The sequence below is a fragment of the Amblyomma maculatum genome, chromosome 11 (genome assembly GCF_055883805.1).
Source record: "Amblyomma maculatum isolate TAMU_Amacu chromosome 11, ASM5588380v1, whole genome shotgun sequence".
Lineage (NCBI taxonomy): Eukaryota > Metazoa > Arthropoda > Arachnida > Ixodida > Ixodidae > Amblyomma > Amblyomma maculatum.
In genome coordinates, this window is record NC_139354.1 from 26,803,084 (window position 1) to 26,826,666 (window position 23,583).

Genomic DNA, 23,583 nt, shown 5'->3' on the forward strand with positions numbered 1-23,583 from the left:
GCTTGAGATAAACCCAGATAAACAACCACCTTCAGCAGCTTGCATCATCACCCGCGTCCCCCACCACAAGTGTCATTTCTTCGTCGGGCTGTCGGAGCTATCTTATCCAGCGGCCTCCCCTGTCGCAATCTGGACACCCTATGATGTGGTTCTTCCGCATACGCGCCAACGTATTCGCCATATGATGCTCTTAAGTTACGGGAACTGCGCTTACATGAGCGAGTACGCCGAGATCGACAGCTGCAAAGATGGAATCTGAGAGACCGATCTCCTAGCTATAGCAACGAGGTGAGTAGTCTCGTATCAATGGTCGCGATCTGCGCTCCCTTTCGAAAGGAAAGGACAGGGCAACGCTGGTATTGCTTGTTTTCCTCTTATCGTGTCGATATCTCTGGGCTGTTTTCATCTGCTGTAAGCGTATACAGCAGATAGAGCCTTGACATTTACCCATTTTCATCAATTTGCGTTACTAGCGACCCTTGAATAATTTCAAATGCATTGATTGAAGCCAACTCTAAAACACCCTAAGCCAGCACGGATAGGTTGACTGAAAACATTCGCGCCGGAAATGATACACAAAAATACTTTCTTGTTTCAGTATTGGCGATCGACCTGTGTGGACTTAACGCTGAAACAGCTTCCTAATTTGATGGTATATATGAAGCGATCGGCAATTTCGTACGTTTTTTAGTGAGGGAATCACTTGACTGTTGCGAAATCTGCTGCTGACATCTTTATGTCACTTATCATTTGTATGCTGCTCCAAAATATGAGACAAAAGACAGTATGTTCCGTACGATATCCGCACATGCATGAGCTCACCAAGTGGTGCGTTTCCGCATTTAATATCTTGGCGTCGACACTGAATGCACACTGAACACAGCATTAAAAGCACGTGTAATAACCGGGGCTATACTGCTATTTTGCGCAGACTTGTTTTGTTCTAGAATCGGTTGCTTCGACAAGCAGAACAGGAGCGGAATTCAAATGTCATTAAATTAGGAATATTATTTCATTAACATGGCAACCTAGTTATAGTTGCGGCAAACGTCCTGAGACGTTACCATAATGGTACTTCCACCTGCAGAGTTTCTTAAAGCTGTGCATGATGGCATGTTGTCATCGGATGGCGTCACTTTTGAAGTTTCATCAACTTTTGTTGCACATAAATGAGAATACAAGGAGATGACGGCATAGAGGAAGCGATCCTCTAGTCAGCGTCATATTTCACAAATTATGGTATTAATTTCTTCACGTTGGCGCAAGGAGGCAATTTTTCAAATTTTTTTAAATAAAGCAGTGATGACACAGCAGTCGCTTCCTCTCTGCGCATCCCGCAAAGAGTATACTGTACTTTTAGAGTTCGATGACAAATCTATCGAGTATCGTGATTACGTCTGCTTTTATTAGTAGAGGTCTTATTAGTAGAAGTGAACTCCTTCACTTCTCAGCTCGATCCATAAGAATTATTGCAGGGATTTAGTGTCAATTCTTAAATGTGCTATTGGCATGCGACCACGTGTGCTTAAAGCAAAGCATTTGAAAGCTGTATTCTATGAAAATTTCTCTCACGTCACCGTACTGTTCCATCATTAGCATCATTCGCGAATTACGTTAGTTTCACCGTGACATCATGACCTGAACAAAGACGTTAACGTGAACGATTATCATCTCTGAAGTCAACTGCCACGTCACAGGAGTTATTCAGTTCTTTTTTATAATATTGATGCCTTGGTTTACGCGCTTCGGCCATGACTACTGCAGGTTGGCCCCGCCTGGAAAGACGCAGCATCATATGAACAAAAAACATCAGTGCAGAGGGCGCTAGCGAAAGTAAAAGTGCTGACGCAAAGCTTCAGCAGACGTTACGACGATGCCCCATCTGGGCCGTAAATTTATAAAACAAGCATCCTACGTGAGAAGCTAGCCCCAAAACGCTGATCCATTTTGAGCGTGCTCAGTTTGTTTCGAAGCTCAGTGAGGTGAGTTGCACTGATTATACTTTTGTGTATGTTTCTGTCCTTGATATTACATATTCATAACTTCCAATCAAAACAGACGTTCGAATACGCGCAACAAAAGAGACTGAGGCGAAACAAAGGAGCGTCCGTGTGCTGTGCGATGTCAGCGCACGTTAAAGATCCCCAGGTGGTCTCTTTTCACTTTAACTCCCACCTTCCTCCCTTCCCTAACGGCGCGGTTCAGGTGTCCACAGAAACAAGACTGAGCCTTTCCCCTTCTGTAAACCAATTATTATTATTATTATTATTATTATTATTATTATTATTATTATTATTATTATTATTATTATTATTATTATTATTATTATTATTATTATTATTATTATTATAGTAACTTACACTCGTTTGAACAATGAACTGCTTGGTTTTCGTTATATTTCATGCGGATTCCTTTTTTCTAAAAAGGATTTCGAGCCCGCAGGTCGTTCCCGTTTGTCTGCAGAGCCAGCGCAGAACGAAAGTGCTTTTTTTGTCATACGGTCGCGTCACCTTTTTAGAGGATCACGTCTCAAAAATTGGAGAGCCCGTCGACCAACCACAATGTGGTCTGCAGGCGTGTATCTACCTAGCTGCGCTCTACGTCTTCCAAGGCCACAGTTGGTTTCCTTATGCATTCGCACACCGTCCCAAGGACACTGCGTACTCATCACCCCAGCAACACCCCGTGTTCCGTCTCTCCATCAGCGGCTTCCATTGCCAAGGTCAGCCGCGAGACGAGCGCCGCACAACCCGTTGGAATCCAGCCAAGCGTCACGTTAATGCGAACAAATAAAAACAGTTGTGACCCGCTCAGGCACTTCAAGTGCTGCGGGCGCTCCCAGTAGGAGGGCCGGCTCACGACGTTGGCCCATTCCCTTCGCAGCTCTTTCTTTCCCCCTCGCCTCTGTCCTCCGCGGCTCACTCGGCCAGGGACGCCCTTTTTCTGGAGCCCCCACATCTCGCTTCCTGAATCGCGGCGCGAGAGTTCATAGACCGCGATTTCTCTCCGATGGGTGCGCTTTAGTTGGGCACGCAGCGACCTCGATACGAATTGACCGTGCCAGCGCGTACTGCGACTTTTGACGACACTTTGTTGGACAGCGTGTTTGGCTATGTCTCCTGCCAAGACCCGCCACGATGTCTCGATGAGCATTCGACTATTCGAATTACGGTAGCGGTGGCGTGCAAGTTTATCATTGAGCTGTTGCTTTGTTAGTGATTGTTAGTGACTGTTAGAAAACCCAATGTTGGGAAAACAGATCCGGGAACATTTAAATACAGCGCATCCATACTCAGCACTACAGTCATCGCCGGGACATTAATCCCAAATGCAAGGCGTTACGTACCGTTCCGTAACAGTATGTCTTGTCATGGCGGGCCATACCGTATCATACCGTACCATACCGTACCATACGGTTACGGTACCATACTACACCATACCATGTCCCAAATGCAAGGCGTTACGCACCGTTCCGTAACAATATGTCTTGCCGTGGCGGGCCATACCGTATCATACCATGCCATATCGTACCATACCGTACCGTACCGTACCGTACTATACCGTACCATACGGTACCATACAATACCATACCATGTCATATGCCGTACCTTACCACACCATACCATTTCATACCATACCACCATACACCAGGAGTGGCCCAAGCGGTGCTCACAAGCCGCATGTCAGTACTCGAGGATCCAAGTGCGGCTAGCCACTCTCGGGTATATAACATCCCTTGCTCCCCCTTCCCCCGTGTTTTCAGCTCTAAAGACAGTTTACTTTAATTTCTAGAACCGGTGCACACACAGACAGCCATTGTGACCATGTTTAAATCCACTTACAGCTGTAAAGCGCTCTTCTGAACGACTAAAGCGTTCAAGTCAAGATAGCGTGCGACCCTTACGGACGAGCATCTAGCTGAGCTGCTTCGGACTGTAACCCCATCACTTGGGTGAAACATTAAAGTGTTTACTTCGCAAATGCAGCAGCACCATGCGGAGGCATACTGAGCAATCGCTACGTATTTGGCATTTATTGGGACTACTAGTTTTCTTTCTTTTTTTTTTGTCGGAAAACCTAGAAAAAAAATACCATGCCCCATTTTATATGCGCGGCTCTTGACTGAAAAAAAAAATAGAATATATAGCTCTTTACTCTACGTACCAAGCCCGTTCTTTCGCATACTTACCTCTTGGTTCCATTCCGGAGAATTAAATTAAATCACTACTCTGTTCGAAGGTGAACACGAAGACTGTTGCGTTCCCATGGTTGGCGCATTCGGAAAAAGAAAACAACGCCACATAGTGACTGTTGTGCATAGAAGAAAACACTACAACAGTGTAGAAGTCGTTCAAAGATGAATGAAAAACATTCATTTTCGCAATTCAAGGGGGAATTGTTCTATGTTTTATCTGACGGACCGTGAAATACAAATGCTTAGGGTAAACAAAAACTAGTGCGAAACTATAAAATGCGGAGAGGGAAAAAATAAAACGCGGACACTTTCACTGCAGCCTGCGTTACAACAAGCCTCGAGGTTCAATGCTGGGAGCACTACGCGTCCCCCCGGTGGCCACTATCAGGTCGGCCGGCCACGTGTTGTTATGTGCAAGCGAAGCTATAATGGCGGAACCAAGTCCTTACCTAGAAGAAAGAGGTTGTTTGACTGTTGTGACCAGCTTGCCAATCCGCAGCTTGTGCATTCAAAGTTGTCTTCCTTTCAGATGGGAGATCAATTGAGTGACATTTCCAAGCGTTTCCACCTCACTGACGCACAAAAAGACACGAAGCAGTTTTGCCGCGCTTTTTTATTTGTTTTGGTTTTATAGCGAAAGCAATACTACTCTAGGTTTCGCGCCTTCAGTATAGCGCGGCCGGTAGCCACGTCTTACCCACGTGACGCTGTGACGTCACATCCCACATGACACTAGGGTGTATGCTGGCAGGAGATGCCAACTTGGGTCTCTCGTTTCACATTGGACGGTTAAGTCGGAATCAGCCTGCCAGGACTCTTGCCTTCACGTTACCCCTATAGGCCACTAAAGCACGTTCATACGAGTTGGTTAAAGCGGGGCTTTATATGTGGTCTGAGGAAGGACAAAAAAAAAAAGAACGCTCGCGAAAATTTCGCTCATCATTTGCAAGGTGACTGAGTGAGACGTCTAAAGATGACTGGCCCTGGGAAAGACAAAAAAATATTTGAAAATTTATAGTCAGTAATAGCGGCTGAAAATAAGTCGGGAAAAAGATGATAGTGAAACCTAACACAAACGTCACTAGAAATGACAAAGATGGCTCAGCAAAATTTCAAAATTACCTAGCAACGATGAGCGAAGACCACACCAAAGTTTTCACCAATCGTTCGGCAAAGTTGAGGAAATAAGTTTTAGTGAACCAATATATGCATGACAAAGTATAAAAGGTAATGTGAAGAGACGGAAAGGATCAAATGAAAAGCAAGTAGATATAATGCTAATGCATTGTTATCGCAGAGTAAATTTCCTTGTCAATTTGTAAATCCTTGTAAATTTCTATTTCTTTCTTTCTGCATCCTTCTCCCTTCCATCATGCTCCAGATGAAGTGTGCACCAATAAATGAGACAGCGTGATTCTTCTCTGTATTTTAAAAGTATCTGTATCTGTATTTTAAAAGTTCGTGTTCGTTCTTTCTCTTATGCGTGCAGCGTACCAGTGTAAAAGCTACTCAACCCTCAGGAGAAAATAGTACTTAACCCTGAGCACATTGCAACGCGCGTGTATAGAAAAGGCAGTTAGACAGCCATCGTAAACGCCCAAAGTTGAATAAAAATTCATCCTTATTCAGGGATGCAGCCATGCCCCGGGCTACTTAACCGAGCTCCCCGCACTGAATTCAAGATATCCAAGCACTATATAGTCCATTTAGCTGTAAGGACTACTGCAGTAACGCGCTGTAGGTTTCTAACAAATTCGTGCTAATATCACTTCACCGTGCCGTGGCCCGAAATTGAACTGCAATAAACAGCAGGACATAATTGTCGCGTTTATCGTGTCCCCTTTGTTCTTCTTGTGGTGTGCTGCGCTTAATTTCAATGATGGATATGATTGTTCTGCTCATAAAGCATTACAGCATTACAGTATGATATCGACAGCTCTATGGCCGTCACTGACCGAACCTCGAGCTACATCAATCGTGTCGTGACGCTGGGGCTATGGCGACCCGGCCTTCACTTGGTAGCGTGCAGAGACTCCGGGTTGAAGAAGGACTGAATCTTCGAAGTTGGTAAAATATGTACAAGCAGGTTTACTGGCACTTTGAGAAAACGTATTTACAAGAATATTTACATGAAGAAGAAGGGTACATCAGCAAAATGACAAGCGTTAAGAGTTCATAGCGAGAAGCGACTGGATGAGCCGTTTACCCAGGGCCCAGAGCGACATTTCGTGCTCTGCAGCGTCCTTAAAAACCCCCTATGTCCAGCCCCTCTCTGAAGATGCTGACCAACCAAATCCAGGGCACGCCCCTCAGGTATCGGCATCCAATCGAACACATCACTGCACTGATGGTCTGAAGCACTGACTGGTCCGGCATTCATTCGTTGGGCGTGATCACTTGTTGGCGGGAAAGCTTGGGAACGGCGAGGAGAGGAGGTACATTTCTATTCTTCAGCAAAGAAACCACAGGCTGGTTCTGGGGGTTTTACTTCTCAGAAACCCGAGTGCACGTGGCGCCGCATAGGGCTCCCAACATGGTCCCTTTTCGACAATTGCAAATCTTTCCTGCATTCCCGGGAAATCACTTAATGGCCGTATGAGTCATGCTCTTCTCTTGTCCTGCACGTCAGCGGACATGTCACTCTGTCGTCTCCTTTGGATAGGAGGCATTCATCACTGGAGGATAGCACTTCTCGACTGGAAGGGTGAACAAAAGAAAGCACTTCCTGCTATTTCCCGCAGGGGGACGTTTCTTTGTGTTTTTCCAGACGTTCTCTTGACAGGGCCAATTTGGCATTTGCAGGTTGTCCACAAAGCAAAACATGCTTACAAAACAGGATTCCTGGAAACAGGCTCACTTAGAGCCAATGGACCATCACCACATATTCACAAAACTTTTCCATGCCCACAGGCGAACAATAGAGCGCGCAAATGCGGATGCTTGGTCGTAACAGCCTCCTCCCCCGCCAGAAGAGACTCGGAGGGCAGCAGCCGCAGCTGCTGCATGAAGAGACGACTTAATGGCCTGCACGTGAACGCTTGAAGCTCGCTGTTGCATGTCGCGTTGTCTTGATTGTTGTAGGCCAAATTGCTTGAGCTATCTGAAACTCAACCACATGTCGAAGCAAGCACTCGGCTCCCGTCTGAAGAGACCAGGTCAAAAGAAAACTGCCATTGTTGTTCGAGAAAAGCCCACTCTCAAGACGTTCAAGACCCACGTATGCCTCGAAAACCAAACGTGCTGCTTTACATAGTCACATATATTCAAGCGCACGAAGAAAAAAAAAAAAACCTGATTATCAATTTGGATACATGGTGAGGAACATCTCGGACCGCTTAGAAAGAGCGGCTAAGCGCGTCCGCATTCCCATTTAACTTCCCCTTTTTGTATCTTATTTCAAAATTGTACTGCTGTAAAATCAAGCTCCACCTAAGAAGGCGACTGTTCTTCGATGTCGCAGTTTGCAGCCAAGCCAGGGGACAATGGTCCGTCTCTACGGTGAATTTGGCCCCTCCAAGATAGCACTGCAATTTTTGAATGGCCCATACAATGCAAGCGCATTCCTTCTCTGACGCGCAATAAGCCCTCTCTCTAGAACTCAGTTTTCTGCTCAAGTAGAGCACGGGGTGCTCATTACCGTCGTCATCTCTCTGGCAGAGAACAGCACCTAACCCTCGATCACTGGCATCACACTGGACCGTGAATTCTCGGCCATAGTCTGGAGCTCGCAATACCGGACGGCTAATCAGCACAGCCTTCAGGTTTACGAAGGAGGCTTCCTTTTGTTCGTCCCAGACTACATTTGTCGGTTCTGTCTTGCGGAGAGCGTCGGTCAGAGGGCTAGCCAAAGCTGAATAGTTAGGGATGTAGTGATTGTAGTATCCCGTCAGACCCAGGAATGCTCGAATTTCCGTCTTCGTGCTCGGCCGCGGGTAGTCTGCTACCGCAGAAATCTTAATCTCGCTGGGTTTCCTGAAACCTTGACCTACATTGTGACCCAAGTAGTCCACGGTCGCCCTTGCCAGGCAACATTTCTCGGCCTTTACGGTTAGTCCAGCTTGACGCAAAAGGCTCAGTACAGCTCTTAGATGTACCATATGGTCCGCCCATGAGTCGGAAAAAACCGCAATGTCGTCTAAATAAGGCACCGCGAATGTTTCACACCCCTTTAAAACCCTATCCATGAGTCGGGAAAAACAAAATGGAGCATTTTTGAGCCCGAAACTCATCATTGTTGGCTGGTAGCTGCCCGTCGGAGTGACGAAAGCCGCGTATCTGCTGGCGCGTTCAGTGAGCGGTACTTGCCAGTATCCTCGAGTAAGGTCCAGCGTAGTCACATATGCCGCTCTACTGACCTGTTCTACTCTCTCCTCAATATTCGGAATAGGATACACTTGATCCCTGGTGAGAGAATTTAGCTTTCGGTAGTCTACCACAGGCCTAGGGTCTTTACCTGGAGCTTCTACTAAGATCATAGGCGAAGCATAATCGCTTTCCGAGGGTTTTATTACTCCCAATTCCAGCATGCGAGTTACTTCCCTATCCAGAATTTCTCTTTGCCTTGGAGAAAATCGGTAGCACCTTGATCGCACTGGCACGTCTGAAGTCAGCTCAATATCGTGCTCAGTCAAATCAGTTCTGCCTGGCCTGTCCACGAAGCAGGCCTCAAACTCTGTTATTATCTCGCCCAGATCGGACAGCTGGGATTTCTTTAGTTCTCCTCTCTGCTCCGTCTTTTTGAGAAGCTCCTGAGCGTTGCTTCCTTTTCCACTGAGGCAAATCAAGTTGTCCCCCATCTCCTCGGGAAGGTTTAACGTTAGATTTACCACGGCTTCCCTCTGCACATAAGGCTTCATAAGATTGCAATGATAAATGCGCACTTCTTTACGCCTACCGGGAATTTTCACTGCGTAGTTAGTGTTAGAAAGCTTTGCAACGACTTCAGCCGGTCCTTCCCACTGTACTTCGAGCTTATTCTGCCTTGAACTTCTCAGCAACATCACCTGGTCCCCGATACAAAACGTCCTTTGACGGGCTGACTTATCATAGTACACCTTGGAACGAGCCTGGGCTGACTTCATGCTGGCCTCAACGAGTTCCTTAGTGTTATGTAAGCGATTCAAGAGGTTCAGAATGAATTCTACTACTGTTGGGTCTTCTCCGCGCCCCTCCCAGGCTTCGCGCACCATTCGCAAAGGTGAGCGCAGTGACCTTCCGTACACCAACTCGGCTGGGCTAAATCCAGTGGATTCGTGCGGCACTGACCGCAAAGCGAAAAGCGCTGCAGGCAGGCAGGTATCCCATTCGCGCTTGTTTTCATAGCACAGTCCCCTCAGGACTCGTTTGAGAACAGAGTGCCATCTTTCTACGCTGTTGCTCTGCGGATGATGGATCGAGCTATGCACTACCTTAATGCCGCATCGCTCGAGAAATGAGGTGGTGAGGACACTCGTGAAAACGCTACCCTGATCACTTTGTACCTCGGAAGGGAATCCAACTCGTGCAAACACTGACAGCAGCGAATCCACTACACTCTCGGACGTCACCTCGCGCAGCGGAACAGCCTCTGGAAACTTTGTGGCTGGGCATAACATAGTGAGGATATAACGGTACCCTGACTCGGTCACAGGAAGTGGCCCAACTATATCTATTACTAACCGGTGAAACGGCTCGGTAATGATTGGTACTAACACCATCGGAGCTTTCCACTTATCTTGCGCCTTTCCAACCCGCTGGCACGTGTCGCATGACCGTACAAAATTTTCCGTGTCCTTAAAACATCCAGGCCAATAGTATTCTTGCAACAGCCTCTGCTTTGTTTTCTTTATTCCAAGGTGACATGACCACGAGCTGCCATGGGAAAGTCGCAGTAAGTCTCCGCGGTACTTTTGGGGAACGACTAATTGGTCCCGCTCTACTCCGCGCTTATCCTTGAATAAGCGATACAGCACTCCCTTTCTCATCTCGAAAGAAATATTGTTTGCTGTCTTAGTGGCGCGGTGGCGCTCCCTTATCTCCTGTATATTGGGATCATTGGCTTGCTCTATAGCTAAGTCCTCTCGGGTTCCACTTAAAAGTCTCGTGAGATTACTAGACACTGGCGGCAAGAGGTTACTCTCAAGAACGTCCTCATTCCGCGTCTCATCAAGCTCACTTTCAAGTTGACTTATCTGAGATGCCTCGCTCTCAAAGTTTTCTGACCTGCTATCTTCCGCATTTACCATTGTTTTAACTGCCGTTTCCTCCGCTGTGGATTTTTCTGGAATGAGCAGTGTAGCTAGTTCTCGCGCCTTTGAACGTGTTAAGGCTTGCACAACTCTGTCTCCGAAAAGGATGCCCCTCTTTCGCAGCAGCATGTCCGATTTGTTGGAGAACAAATACGGATAGCACTTAGGAAGCTTTCCTGAAACGGCAGCCTCGGTTGTTAATTCGCCGAAAGGGCCCTCGATGACCACGTTCGCGATCGGCAAGCACACACTCTGTTCCTCAACTACCTGTCGGATCCATGCACACTGTCCTGTATAGTCGGAAGGCGATACATACGCCGGATGGACAACATCCATCGTTGCGGCCGAATCGCGCAGTACCTTGCAAGGCTTCCCGTTGACTACTAGGTCATGCAGGTAGGGTTCTAAAAGCTGCATATTTTCATCGCAGTCCCTGACATACGAGAAAGCAATCTTTTCTTTCCGGCAGTTGACGGCAATGTGACCCTGCTCATTACACCTAAAGCATGTGAGCGGCTTCCTAGCCTCAAGCTTATTCTTTGTGTTCTGCACGTTGGTCACTTCCCCACTTTTCTCACTGCCGTCCTTTCTAGGGAATTTGCCTGAAGAAACCTTCATTTCTTCGTTTCCAACTCTAGCAAAGTGCCTTTCCTGACGGTTTTTCATACTGAACTTGGGATTGCGGGGCCTATCCACTGCTGGGTTGCTGAATTGTCGGCGCGAAGCATACTCCTCAATAAGTTCGGCAGCTTCAGTTGCCGACTTAATTTCGCCTCGGTCCTGTAACCAATTTCTTTCTTTTTCTGGGAGGCAGTTATAAAACTGCTCCAAAAGAATTTGCTCGACTACAGCGTCCCTATCACTGTAGGAATCTGTGCTCTTTAGCCACTCGCCCAAATTAACTCTTAAATTGTACAGGAATTCAGGGTAACTCTCGTCCCTGGACTTAGTAGCTTTCCGAAAACGTTGTCTGAACGCCTCGGCGCTAAGCCTATACTTTCTCAGAAGGCAAGCTTTGACCTTCTCGTAGTTGTCCGCGTCCTCCTTGCTTAGCCGCGCGACAACCTCCGCTGCCTCGCAGGGCAGAACCGTCAATAATCTCTGAGACCACGTGTCTCGCTGGAAGGACAGTTTTTCGCAAGTTCGCTCAAAGTTAGCCAGATACAGACCGATATCCCCTGATATCACATATGGCTGCATGTACTTTGACATCTTGAAATCTGCCTCCTTGTTGAGAAGAGGTACCGCTAGCTGGGGACAATTGCCCGACCTCTTGCTCAACTCTAGTTCTAATTTCCGGAGCTCAATTTCTTGGTCCAGCTTTTTTGCTTCTCTTTCACGCTTCTTTTCCTCTTTTTCCCACTCACGTTCGCGCTCCCTTTCCTCTTTTTCCCTCTCAAGTTCACGCTCACGCCTCTTTTCCTCTTTTTCCCGCTCTTTCTGCTCTTTTTCCCGCTCCTTCTGCTGTCTGAGCTGTTCCTTTTTTTGACCGATGAGGTTCCATGCTTCACTGAGCTCCTCATCATCGGCTCCCAAATCTGTGATTGCCTTTATAATCAAAGGTTTTCGTGCCAAACCACTTGTATCAATTCCCAATTCCTCACACAATTGCAACAGTTCCGGTTTCTGCAGCTTTTGTAGGTCCATGATCGCTCCGAGTGTCGGCTACTTCCAAAACAACAGTGCAAACTACCAAACCTAAAGGCGTTTCCACACTCTCTTTACCAGTTCTAAAATCTAACCCTGTTCTAGAACCTGGTCCACATCAGAAGAAAAGCCAAGCACTCACCCACACATGCGATCGATGTTCCGAGCTGCCCTCTTGTTGGCCGATTGTTGCTCCTGCTTGTTGCTTGAGATGCCACCTCCGATCACAAGGTGTTGTGGCTTGTAGCTTCAGATCCACCTCCAATCACCAGATGTTGTGGCTTGTAGATTCAGATCCCACCGCTGGTCACCAGTTGTCGGGGCTTGTAGATTCAGATCCTACCGCTGATCACCAGTTGTCGTGACGCTGGGGCTATGGCGACCCGGCCTTCACTTGGTAGCGTGCAGAGACTCCGGGTTGAAGAAGGACTGAATCTTCGAAGTTGGTAAAATATGTACAAGCAGGTTTACTGGCACTTTGAGAAAACGTATTTACAAGAATATTTACATGAAGAAGAAGGGTACATCAGCAAAATGACAAGCGTTAAGAGTTCATAGCGAGAAGCGACTGGATGAGCCGTTTACCCAGGGCCCAGAGCGACATTTCGTGCTCTGCAGCGTCCTTAAAAACCCCCTATGTCCAGCCCCTCTCTGAAGATGCTGACCAACCAAATCCAGGGCACGCCCCTCAGGTATCGGCATCCAATCGAACACATCACTGCACTGATGGTCTGAAGCACTGACTGGTCCGGCATTCATTCGTTGGGCGTGATCACTTGTTGGCGGGAAAGCTTGGGAACGGCGAGGAGAGGAGGTACATTTCTATTCTTCAGCAAAGAAACCACAGGCTGGTTCTGGGGGTTTTACTTCTCAGAAACCCGAGTGCACGTGGCGCCGCATAGGGCTCCCAACATGGTCCCTTTTCGACAATTGCAAATCTTTCCTGCATTCCCGGGAAATCACTTAATGGCCGTATGAGTCATGCTCTTCTCTTGTCCTGCACGTCAGCGGACATGTCACTCTGTCGTCTCCTTTGGATAGGAGGCATTCATCACTGGAGGATAGCACTTCTCGACTGGAAGGGTGAACAAAAGAAAGCACTTCCTGCTATTTCCCGCAGGGGGACGTTTCTTTGTGTTTTTCCAGACGTTCTCTTGACAGGGCCAATTTGGCATTTGCAGGTTGTCCACAAAGCAAAACATGCTTACAAAACAGGATTCCTGGAAACAGGCTCACTTAGAGCCAATGGACCATCACCACATATTCACAAAACTTTTCCATGCCCACAGGCGAACAATAGAGCGCGCAAATGCGGATGCTTGGTCGTAACAATCGACAGAAATCGAGTTAGAACATTGGCGCATTCAGTGGATTTATATACAAAAATACCTCGCTGGCCACACACTGTCGCTGTATCCAGTGACATACTGGCTCCAACTTATACCATTACCCGTTGACAGGCAGTCAACTCTGTCATGTATGAGCACACGTCAATCTTTAAATCCCTATCGAGGGTGCATCCGAGGTATTAACAGCACGCAGATGCACTATTAGGCAAATGGCAATGGCAGTTGGATGTCGTTGACAAGCTCCGTTCTTAACGTGGCTGAAAAATAAGAGGTGATGTTATTTAAATAGAAATCCTCCATATTGAAAACCTCAGCGAGCAACATGCGACATATTTCACTTCTACCTATAGCTCAGTGACGCTTTCTGCGGCTGTTCTGGCGAAAGCATGCGTACAGCATGTCCTTCTGTGGCTATAGCTGTTAAGTGCTCGCTCTTTGAGTTTTGCCTCGTTGTAACCGCAGTATTAGAGAGGTTTACGAATCAAGGTCTCGCCCGCTCGACTACAGTGCCACGCCTAGTAATGGTGTAGTAGTGTATATAGTACACGCGATACTCAACTGAGTGATACGAAACTGCTGCCACTACTGGAGAGTGGTTACCGTGGAAACCACTGGGGAGGTGGTTAATGTCGACTTTGTTACTGTACAGTAACTGGGCTGCGAGCATTTATTTTCAGTTGCCTTTATGATTTTATCGCGAATAATTTTCCCTCGACAAACTGAAAGCTGACGTGTGCACTAGATATCCCTAGTTAGTGTCGTGCTAAGGCGCTACAAATATGCATCCTGTGGATCTTCACGTGCTACTTCTGCATCCTATTTCAATGCAACCAGCATGCAGCAAACTTTCCAAGCGCTGATATTTTGTATACCGATTTAAGTTTTCTTCCTTACGTGACGAGCAGCCGCCGCACGTAAAGTTACCAGAAACTGTGTTTATACAAAAAGACTTTGTTCAGGACGAAGAAAAATGTTTGCATGCACAAAGGAGACTTCTCACCAGGAGCAACTGACCGGACCTGTGCATCCATGAAAATGATAAGGAAGATACTACCAGGTCGACGAGTCTTTCGGAAACGCCAGGCAAATTCTGGACTTCGAGCAAACTGCTCGAAAAATCGGGAAAGAAAAAAATATCAAGAGTATCTTCCTAAACTTGTGCTGTTAGAGCGGTAATCCATTCCACCCAATAGGGGAAAGAAACTAGTAAGTACCAAGGTGGGGAGGTTTTGCTAAAAATATTCCACTTCACAGTAAAGGGAGATCTAGGCCAGTAAACAAAACCACTGAGCGTTGATCGAAAGGCACGTTCGCTTTCGTTCAAGGTCCGCGACCAAATGAACAAAAAAAACGGATATGGGCGCAGGCACACAATTGCGAGTGACCGAAATGCACCCGGGGAAGGATGCCGGCCACCACAAGGGAACATAGCACTGTGGTCCTGCGGTTAACGGAAGCACCGGCGGGGCTGCTGAGGAGAGGACCGGACGGCCTTATTCCAGTCAGTGCACAACTGGAGCGGCACGGGGGACACCATGCGTTTCGCATCCGACAATAGACCTGCGCGTGCGGTGGCCGCAGACAAGAGGTCACACGGACCACCGTAAGATGGAGCGGGAAAAACACGGAAGCGAAGAGAACGCGTACCCTCTCCCTCACATCCCTAGTGCGTGTTGCATTGCCGGATCTCGCTAGGCGTTGCACAGGCCGTTGTCCGCCGTAGTCTGTTCTGCCTATAGAGGCCGGCAGCTGTGCCGCATTTTAAGAGCGTGTGCTGAAGCCGCTGATGACACTTGAAGACAGGAGAAGCTCTGCTGGCTGACGTCTTCCAAAAGGTTCTCTTTGCCAGTGCGGTTGCTGCAATCGATGCCCTGACTTGCGATGCGTGTTGCGATGGATCGAACGACTCGCATCTTCTATACGGATGAGTGCGGGTACCTTGAGACTCCAAGACATCATCACAGCCTGCTGTTGAAGAGGATACAGTTTAACCGCTGGGTAATGTGACATAAAATGAGATACAAATTCCATCCGTATCAGAACTGTCAGTGCGGCACAGCCATTAGATTTCACTTAATCTGCCCACACGCCTGACTATTAGTGTCGGAAGCAGCATGGAATGACTGTAAGGAAGGACCGTTAATAACTGCTGCATTTTTAAGTGCCCTGTGTTCGGTTTCAGGATAAGGATGCCCTTTCGACAGAAACTTTGGGTAGGCTTGTATCATTATGGGCGTAAGAGGAGTCAGTCTGGAGTCCATATCATCGACTGGTAGAGGTCGACGGCAGCGTCAGTTTCTATGGCCACCTTGCAGCGGTACTGAATGGTCTCTACGAAGACTTAGACGTTCCCTTCGGTGTTAGAAAGTGTTAAAGAACGAGCGGCAATCAAGTTTTCTGCAGCTAGAGCGACCTCGCACCAAGAAACCGTTGCTTGCCGCAGCGAACTGATTCTTACGTCACCGATCGATCATTTCCTGACACCACCTATCTTTGGAGACACTTTCTTTATGGCCCTACGCTGAAGTCGACACCGAACGGTAATAGCGCGAACACATGCTGCTCAGATCAGCCAAAGGCCCGTGGAATGGCATTGCGAAATTAGTGTCACCGCTCCACAAGTCGGTCTCAAGGACGCCAATGCAATCTCTGCGACCAACCTCCGTCGAGAAGCAAGGATGAAGAGGCGTCTTAAAAGATGTCCGTTTACACCAGCAGTCTCGCGATCACTTCATCTATTGCCTGCTTTCAAGTGATGTGCCTGTGATCTGTGCTTGAAACGTTCTGCTCGGCTGAACCAACCCACGGGAGGGCAAGGACAGAACCAGCTATGGCGGTCAACGGGTACTTGTACAAGCGTGTGTGTTTTGCGATAGGGCATTCGAGCGTCGATGTATGTGCCCTTCGTTCAGCCCTACGGGAAAAGCAGTCCAGGAGAACGAGCTTCGGAACAGTGTGCTACAGAAGACGGATGGGTATGGCGCTCAATTCTGCCAGATCTTCTCTCGGGGTTTGTAATTATTTAGAGCCGTATACGTGAATTTTCATGTCTTAGATTCTTGCATGATAGTGCCTTGTTGCACTGATTAGTCACCGGTTGCGCCTATGGTTTGGTAAAACTATTTCCCACAGTAGGGGTCCTGAAGGACACTTGGCTAGGCGCCAGGTGTAGAGGGCAGCTCCCCCGTCGGCACAGAGAGCCCGAACCTCTCCGCCGCCGCGCGGGCCTCCAGGACAGCCCGAAGCTGATCCTGTAGTGAAGCGATTTTTAACTCTTTATCCCAATGTTCCTTGTTCTTGGCGTAGGCGTCGCTCGATGCACAACCACCCAGCATATGGTTTAAGTCTACACGGTCACTGAACCGTTCACACACACACATGTTGTCCGTCGTAGTCTGGGTCGATGTGCTTCATGCGCCAGGGGTTGGGGTATGAGTTCGTTTGGAGCAAGCGTAGCGTGACTGACTGGCTGCGGGTTAATTTCTTATCCGGGAGGGGAAATGCTCGTCTACCTAGATAAAAGTGCTTAGTGAGCTCGTTGAACGTGAATAATTGATCTCTGTACTCGATATGTGGAGTAGCAGGGGAAACTGGAGGGACGCGGTCGATGAGTCCTCGCGCCGCCTCGTGTGCGATCTCATTGAGATTCCGCAGGCCGCCCCCTAAGCTGCCCATGTGTGCCGGGAACCATACGATGGAGTGATCGGTGATGTTACTTCTGCCTAAGATCCGTAGCGTCGTCTTGTCTATCCCGCCCTTGGCGAAAGCTCGAGTGGCTGCTCTAGAGTCGCTGTATACAGTTGTGAAGTTCGATTCTTTTAGAGCTAGTGCTATCGCTGCTTGTTCAGCTACTTCTGGCTTCTTGGTGTAAAGTGTGAGTGAGTTGCGCGTACGTCCGTGTCCGTCGACTACTGCTACCGAGTAGGCATGCTTTCCCGGTATGTACGCTGCATCCACAAAAGCTGTCTGGTCGGGAAACTGTGCCGCGTCTGCAGCTTATAATGACACCGCACAATAGCCTTGCGCCATCACAATTTGTAGTTATTATTGCGATAGCAATACTGCGCCAGGTTTAGAGCCTTCGCGGGATCCCGGCGGTGGCCACGTCTAACCTTGAACGGCCGAGGAGGAGGAAGAGCACAAGAAGAAGAAGACTCGTAACTTACGCTCTCGCGTCATACTCTTAGAAGATGAGTATTTAAGTGTCCCCTCTAATGTAGAACTTACACTGCTAGGGCGTGATAGGGGAACAATGTAGCAGGCAAAAGAAGCCTCCGCCCTTGCTATCGCAATTCAACTAGGGTTAACCAGAGTTAAACCAAAACTAATTTTGTTGTTGTTGTTGAGTTGCCTCCCTTGTCCTTATCTCGTCACACGTTTCCGTGCATCAAAGCGCGCCAATCGAACTTGTCACACTTGGAAGGGAGTCGGAGAGCTTATGAAATTGACCAAAAAAATGTTTACGCAAAACACGGGATACAAAAGGACAAAAATACAGACGAGGGTGCAGTGTGCATTAAAATAGAATAGCGATGGCAGGCGCCGACATTGTCACCTTTTTAATCTTCAGACACGCGACCTTAGTTTTGTTAACGCACGTCACACCTTCCTCTGTCTAGAAGGCTATAAGTGGCATTTGCAACAGACGGGCGCGTAATGGTTGCTTCACATCTACAATACCTAAGTAGAAGTAGCAGGTGTGAAGTATTTTCTTTTTTCTCGGTTATTTACTCTCTATGCATTTTTTTCTTACATTTTAGCGGAAGCAAACCCTTAAAACCACCTTCGTGGCGTTGCAGGTAACTGTCAATGAATCAAATTTGTGTCGAAAAGAAAAAAAAATGCATCAGCAGCAGAAACGTCCTGTGGTTGCTAAAATTTGGTTTAAACTATAACTTCGGCCCTTTTGCTTACCCGTTTAATTTTTAACTGTACGCTACCATGTAGTCGCTAAGAGCAGTAGTGAATGTCTGCAGCTTGTAAAAATGTAGCGAGAAGTAATAAGTAGAACCAACACGCACTTATGACAATTCATCAAAGAACTCCGATAAATTTGGCCGACATCTTCGAGTAGCCCAGAAAGTATCCGATCTTGGGCTAATGGTCATACCGCGTCTTGCTGTCAGACACGTCCTTACTGAAGCTTAAAGATAATGCTCGAGTTTAACCAGGACATCCCTCACTTTAGCTTTTCCTCATGTTTATATTACTGAGCTATTGGGCGTTTACCGTACATTAAAACTCCATTGCCACGCAATGAGGAATATGAGCGAGCAAATAATAAAATAGCTCAAGAAGTACCTTGCTTATTGCAAATATCGCAACCCGAGTGAGAGGCAACGACCTGTCATGGTTTACAGAGCTCTCTCTAAGTACATGAAAGGGGTAACTACATCGCGTTACCTGAGTTATTTCTAACATTTCTCCCCTCTTCCCGACGTTTAAAGAGCCGTCATAATTCAGCCTTGTTTTCTAAATGTGAACAAAAATGATAATAAACCCCGGAGCTCGCAACGTAAGAAATTACAAAATCTTTCCCGGTGCTGAACGCTTCTGCAGATCCCAGTCATGGCAAGTGCCCCTGGTTTGCCTCCCCCTGGCGTGGCAAGGAGGACATCTTGACTGGACAGAAGACTTTCAGCCTCCTTGAGCGAGGAAGGTAAGCTCCCAGGTGTCAGTCACGCTGGTACATTTATTTTTTGTATTGATCGAGGCCTCTTTCTTGGCGGCAGCTTGCATCTCAAGCTGCAGAGCGAATCTTGCCAATATCGTGTCCATAACGTGCCTATTTTTAAACCAGGTAGTGTCTGTGCTGCTTTAAACAGGTGCGTGAGCATTTAGAGGTTCAAGAGCTGTCAAAATTCAGCTTGTTTTCTACATGCAAAAAAAAATGAAAAATAAGCTCAATTCTGGCCGCTCTTCAAACTTCGGGAAAACGGGAGACATCATTTTTAATGACGAAGGAAGTGTACAATATTATACGATACTGTTATCAGCAAATTGATATGGGTAGTTTAACCTTCTTATTTGTACCGTGGAGACCGAAGGGGGCGCTGGGGACCCTGCCCGCGCCTGGGCGATGATGGCCTCCGCCGCCGGAGACAACAGCTCAGGCCGGCTCGATTGAAGGAGGCGTAAGGCTGCCTCCTCCGGGCTGCCCCTCTGGACGGGCCGTCCGGCTGCCAAAGCGGTCGCTGCGACCACTGCCCGGTGCAGCCGCTCCGCCGCCTCTGCACGGCTCCTATGCAGCGCCCCGGCCTCGTGGACGGCGCGGCACACAAGCAAGGTGCCGCAGAGACCGCACAGGCCTGCGCGCTCCTCTTCTGTATAGTGGGCCGGGGGCTCGTTGTCCCGGTCCTCTAAGGTAAGGCCCCGGAACGGCATTGGCACCGACTGCGCGGCCTCTCCGCGGAGAGGCCGGGCCTGGTCTCGCCACCTGGACCCCGCGCAGTAGGAGACCGCCGCCCCGTCGGCGACCGTGGTCCAGGTGGCGGTGTGCCGCACAGTCCTGTGCCGCTTGGATTGCGGCTCCAGGCCTGGGGGTGGGCCCCCCGAACGCTTTCCGTGTCCCAAATCACTGGGGGGGCTTCTCCAGTGCTTCTCCGGGCCGGTAGGCCGGTGACGATGGGCACCGCGCCCACTCGTTCCAGGCCGCTGGCGCAGCCTCTGTTGCTTGTGCACCTGGTGGGTGCCCTCGATCCGGGCGCCGGGATACCGCCTGGGTGGCATGCTGTGAGGGGCAGAGAGGGGTTAGACGAGAAGCACGGGTTTTACCTGGTCCTCAGGTTGTAGCGTCGGTTGCAAACCGTGCCACTACGTGCTCGCCTTCCCGGGGGAGAGATCGCTGAATCGCCTTGAGCTTCCACCGTTTCGCAGTTATCGTCCTTGCGAAGGTGGTAAGCTTTCAAGTCTGCGACGTGCACCGGACCAGCGGTTTCACCGCTCGCCAACAACCGCAGCTGGTAGGTGAGGGGCGTAGTCCGTGCCGTAACTTCGAACGGTCCAACCCACTTGTGCGCTAGCGACGCGGCGAAACCACGCGCTGCGTTACTAAGCGGGTGCGTTCTTTTCAGTACCAAGTCGCCCGTGTTGAAAACGACGTGACGACGACCTTTGTTGTACTGATCCGCTTGCTCCATGCGCGCGACATCGAGGTTTTCACGAGCCGCGCGCTGCGCTGCCTCAAGGCGCTCGCGAAGCTTTGCCGCGTACTGCGTAAGCGGAGGGGGCGCGGGCCCCGCCGCGTCAAGTAGGGCGTTCTCTAGCGGAAAAGCGATCTCTTTCCCAAAATTCAAGTAAGCAGGTGTCATACCCACCGACCTGTTCACGGTTGTTCTAGTGGCGAAAGCCAGTTCGGACAGCCGTGCGTCCCAATCTCTGTGCTGCTCGGTCGTCGCAACCAGCATACTCTTAACATTCCGATTCACTCTCTCGGTTATGTTGCTCTGAGCGTGGTAGGGACTCGTTTTCCTGTGGCGGATTTGAAGCGCCCGACAGGAATCAACAAAGACTTTGCTTGTGAAATACGAAGCATTGTCTGTAATCAAGTCGGAAGGGAAACCGAAACGAGTGAATGTCTCCAACAGTTTCTCCCAAATCCGTTCTGACACCAGCTTCCTAAGGGGGAAAACCTCAACCCACTTGGAATAGTGGTCCGTTATTACCAGGATATATTGGTGTCCGCGCGCGGAGCGAGGGAGGGGTCCCATGATATCGCACGCGACCACTTGCCACGGATAGTTGCTAACTACCGGCTTCATCATGCCAGCGGGTTTCCCCGCCCGAGGCTTGGCTACCTGGCAAACAGGACATGTACGGGCGTAACCCAGCACATCCTTTCTCATACCTGGCCAGGTCGCGACACGGCATAACTTGTCATAAGTCTTACTGCCGCTGCCATGGCCTGCCAGCGCTGAGTCATGGAAGTACTGGAGGAATCGTTTCCGCAACTTCCTCGGGACCACGACTCGGAAGGGGGATGCAATCGCCTCTTCCTCGTCAAGTTGGGGGATGTAGCGGAGCAGTAAGCCGTCATCGCCCAGCAGATACGCGTCGTACTTGCCCTCAGCGTTCCCGGTGCAAGCTGCACTACTCGCTAGCTCTTTCAGCACCCGCTGGCATAGACCCTCTGCTTTCTGGGCCTCAATTAGCTCTTCCCTACTGACCGCTACTCCCCATGACAGATTTCTCTCTGCCTCGCTTCTTGGCAGGCGAGTAGTCGCCGCCACCAGCTGCTGCGCCTTCTCTCTCTCGCAGCACAGCGCGGCAACTCTGTCCACCTCCTTTCTCTCTTTAACTACGCAGGGCGCGACACTCGCGTCCGCCCTCTCCTCCTCTCCACTAGCGGCGACGCCGCTTCCAGTAATGCTGGTCTGCGCCTCTTCTGCGCTTCTGCCAGCCTTCAACGGTGCGCGCGATAACGCATCGGCCACCTTATTCATGCTGCCCCGGCGGTACTCAATGGCGTACGCGTAACGTTGCAACGTCAGCGCCCATCTCGCGAGTCTGCCTGCGGGGTTTTTCAGCCTCTTTAACCACGAAAGTGCCTGGTGATCTGTCTGCACGGTGAAAACCGCTCCGTCTAGGTACATGTCGAACTTTGACAATGCGAACATTATCGCCAGGCATTCCTTTTCGGTCACGGAGTAATTCCGCTCCGCTGATGTGAGCGTGCGGCTAGCGAACGCGACAGGGCGCAGCTTGCCCTCGTGTTCCTGCAACAAAACAGCTCCTACACCGGCATCACTAGCATCTGTCTGCAAGACAAACGGCTTGTTCAGGTCGGGGAGGCGCAAACTAGCGGTGTTCGCTATCGCGCGAGCCAAGGCAACAAAAGCGTCGTTCTGTTCCTTGCCCCAGACCCACTTCGAGCCTTTTCGCAACAGCTGGTTCAACGGCCTAGCGAGCTCTGAACAACTAGGGATGAATTGTCTGTAGAAGGCAACCATTCCCAAAAACCTCTGCAAGCTTTTCACGTCCGTCGGGCAGGGGTAGTTCAAAATTGCCTGCAGTTTGTCATCGTTCGGTCTCAAAGTGCCATCATCAACCACAAATCCCAAGAGGTTCACTCTCTTCGATGCCAACTGCACTTTCTTTGGGTTGATCGTTATACCCGCACGTCTCATTCTTTCAAGAACGGAATTCAAGTGAATGAGATGCTCTTCGAACGACTGTGAGAATATCACGACGTCGTCGAGGTACGCCATCGCGTAGTTGAACCTTGCATCGCCCAGCACGATGTCCATCAATCGCATGAACGTGCTCGGTGCATTAGACAAACCAAACGGGAGTCGAGTAAATTCGAAGAGCCCGCGGTGACAGGTGAATGCGGTTTTCTGAATGTCACCTTCCGCCACCTCAATCTGCAGGTACCCTCTGCTTGCCTCCAGGACTGTGAAGAACCTTGCGTTCCCTAACGCGTACATCACAGCCTCGATCGACTGGAAAGGGTACGCAACCGTAGGCGTCAGTGAGTTGAGCTTTCGATAATCAACACACAGCCTGACCGAACCATCTTTCTTTGGCGCTAGAACCACTGGGGACGCCCAGGGACTTTGTGAGGGTCTCACCGCGCCGGTATCTATCATCTCGTCAAGGGCGCTGTCGAGAAGCTGTCTCTTATGCGCGCTTAACGGCCGCGGGTTACATCTGAAAGGACGCGCATCACCCGTTTCGATCTCGTGCTGAAGCAAGTCGGTTCTGCCGGGTTTCTCTGTGAAGCAATCCGAAAACGGGAGTAAAGTTTCCACAAGCCTTCGGCGCTGACTACCGGTTCCTGAGAAGGACGCGATAATTGCTTCTAATGGGCTACCATTTAGTGTCGCGGGGGAGCCCTCTGCCACAAAAGCGTGAACGCTCGCTCGCTCAGCGACGCATTCCTGTTTGGGCGCGCTAACAAAGGGAATGAGAGGGGTGAAGGGGCTGTAGCGATAGCCGTTCTCCCCCATGTCAAGCACAATGCCTTCACTCGAAAGAAAATCTCTTCCCAGAATAACTGGTATGGCTAAGCCGGGCAGATAGACGAAACGATGCCTCCGCTTCCTGCCGTCAAAACGCAGGACCAGACGCACCGCTCCCTCTGCTTTTGTTGTCCCTGCTGCTAAGCTCAAAGGGGTTTCTGCTGGCCTTACACGGATGTTACATCTACGGCAGGCCTCGAAAACAT

The 23,583-nt window shown here is 49.3% G+C and overlaps 2 protein-coding genes across 7 annotated transcripts in view; one reads left to right on the plus strand and one right to left on the minus strand.

Moving 5' to 3' along the window:
* Positions 1-23,583, plus strand: part of LOC146173211 (uncharacterized) — a 36,825-nt gene that overhangs the window by 3,106 nt on the left and 10,136 nt on the right. For 2 of the 6 annotated variants that reach the window (XM_084584344.1, XM_084584348.1), the window contains exons 1-2: positions 16,093-16,393; positions 18,978-19,077. In XM_084584344.1, coding sequence (XP_084440470.1) covers positions 16,249-16,393; positions 18,978-19,077 — 245 coding nt within the window. In that variant the 5' untranslated portion in view covers positions 16,093-16,248. Of the gene's footprint in view, positions 1-213; positions 289-16,092; positions 16,429-18,977; positions 19,078-23,583 lie in introns of those variants that run through there. The other 4 variants (XM_084584346.1, XM_084584349.1, XM_084584347.1 and 1 more) reach the window with 3 other exon arrangements.
* Positions 19,395-21,526, minus strand: LOC146173212 (uncharacterized). The gene has a single exon (XM_084584242.1). The coding sequence runs from the start codon at positions 20,145-20,147 to the stop codon at positions 19,395-19,397; it is 753 nt and encodes a 250-aa protein (XP_084440368.1). The 5' UTR covers positions 20,148-21,526.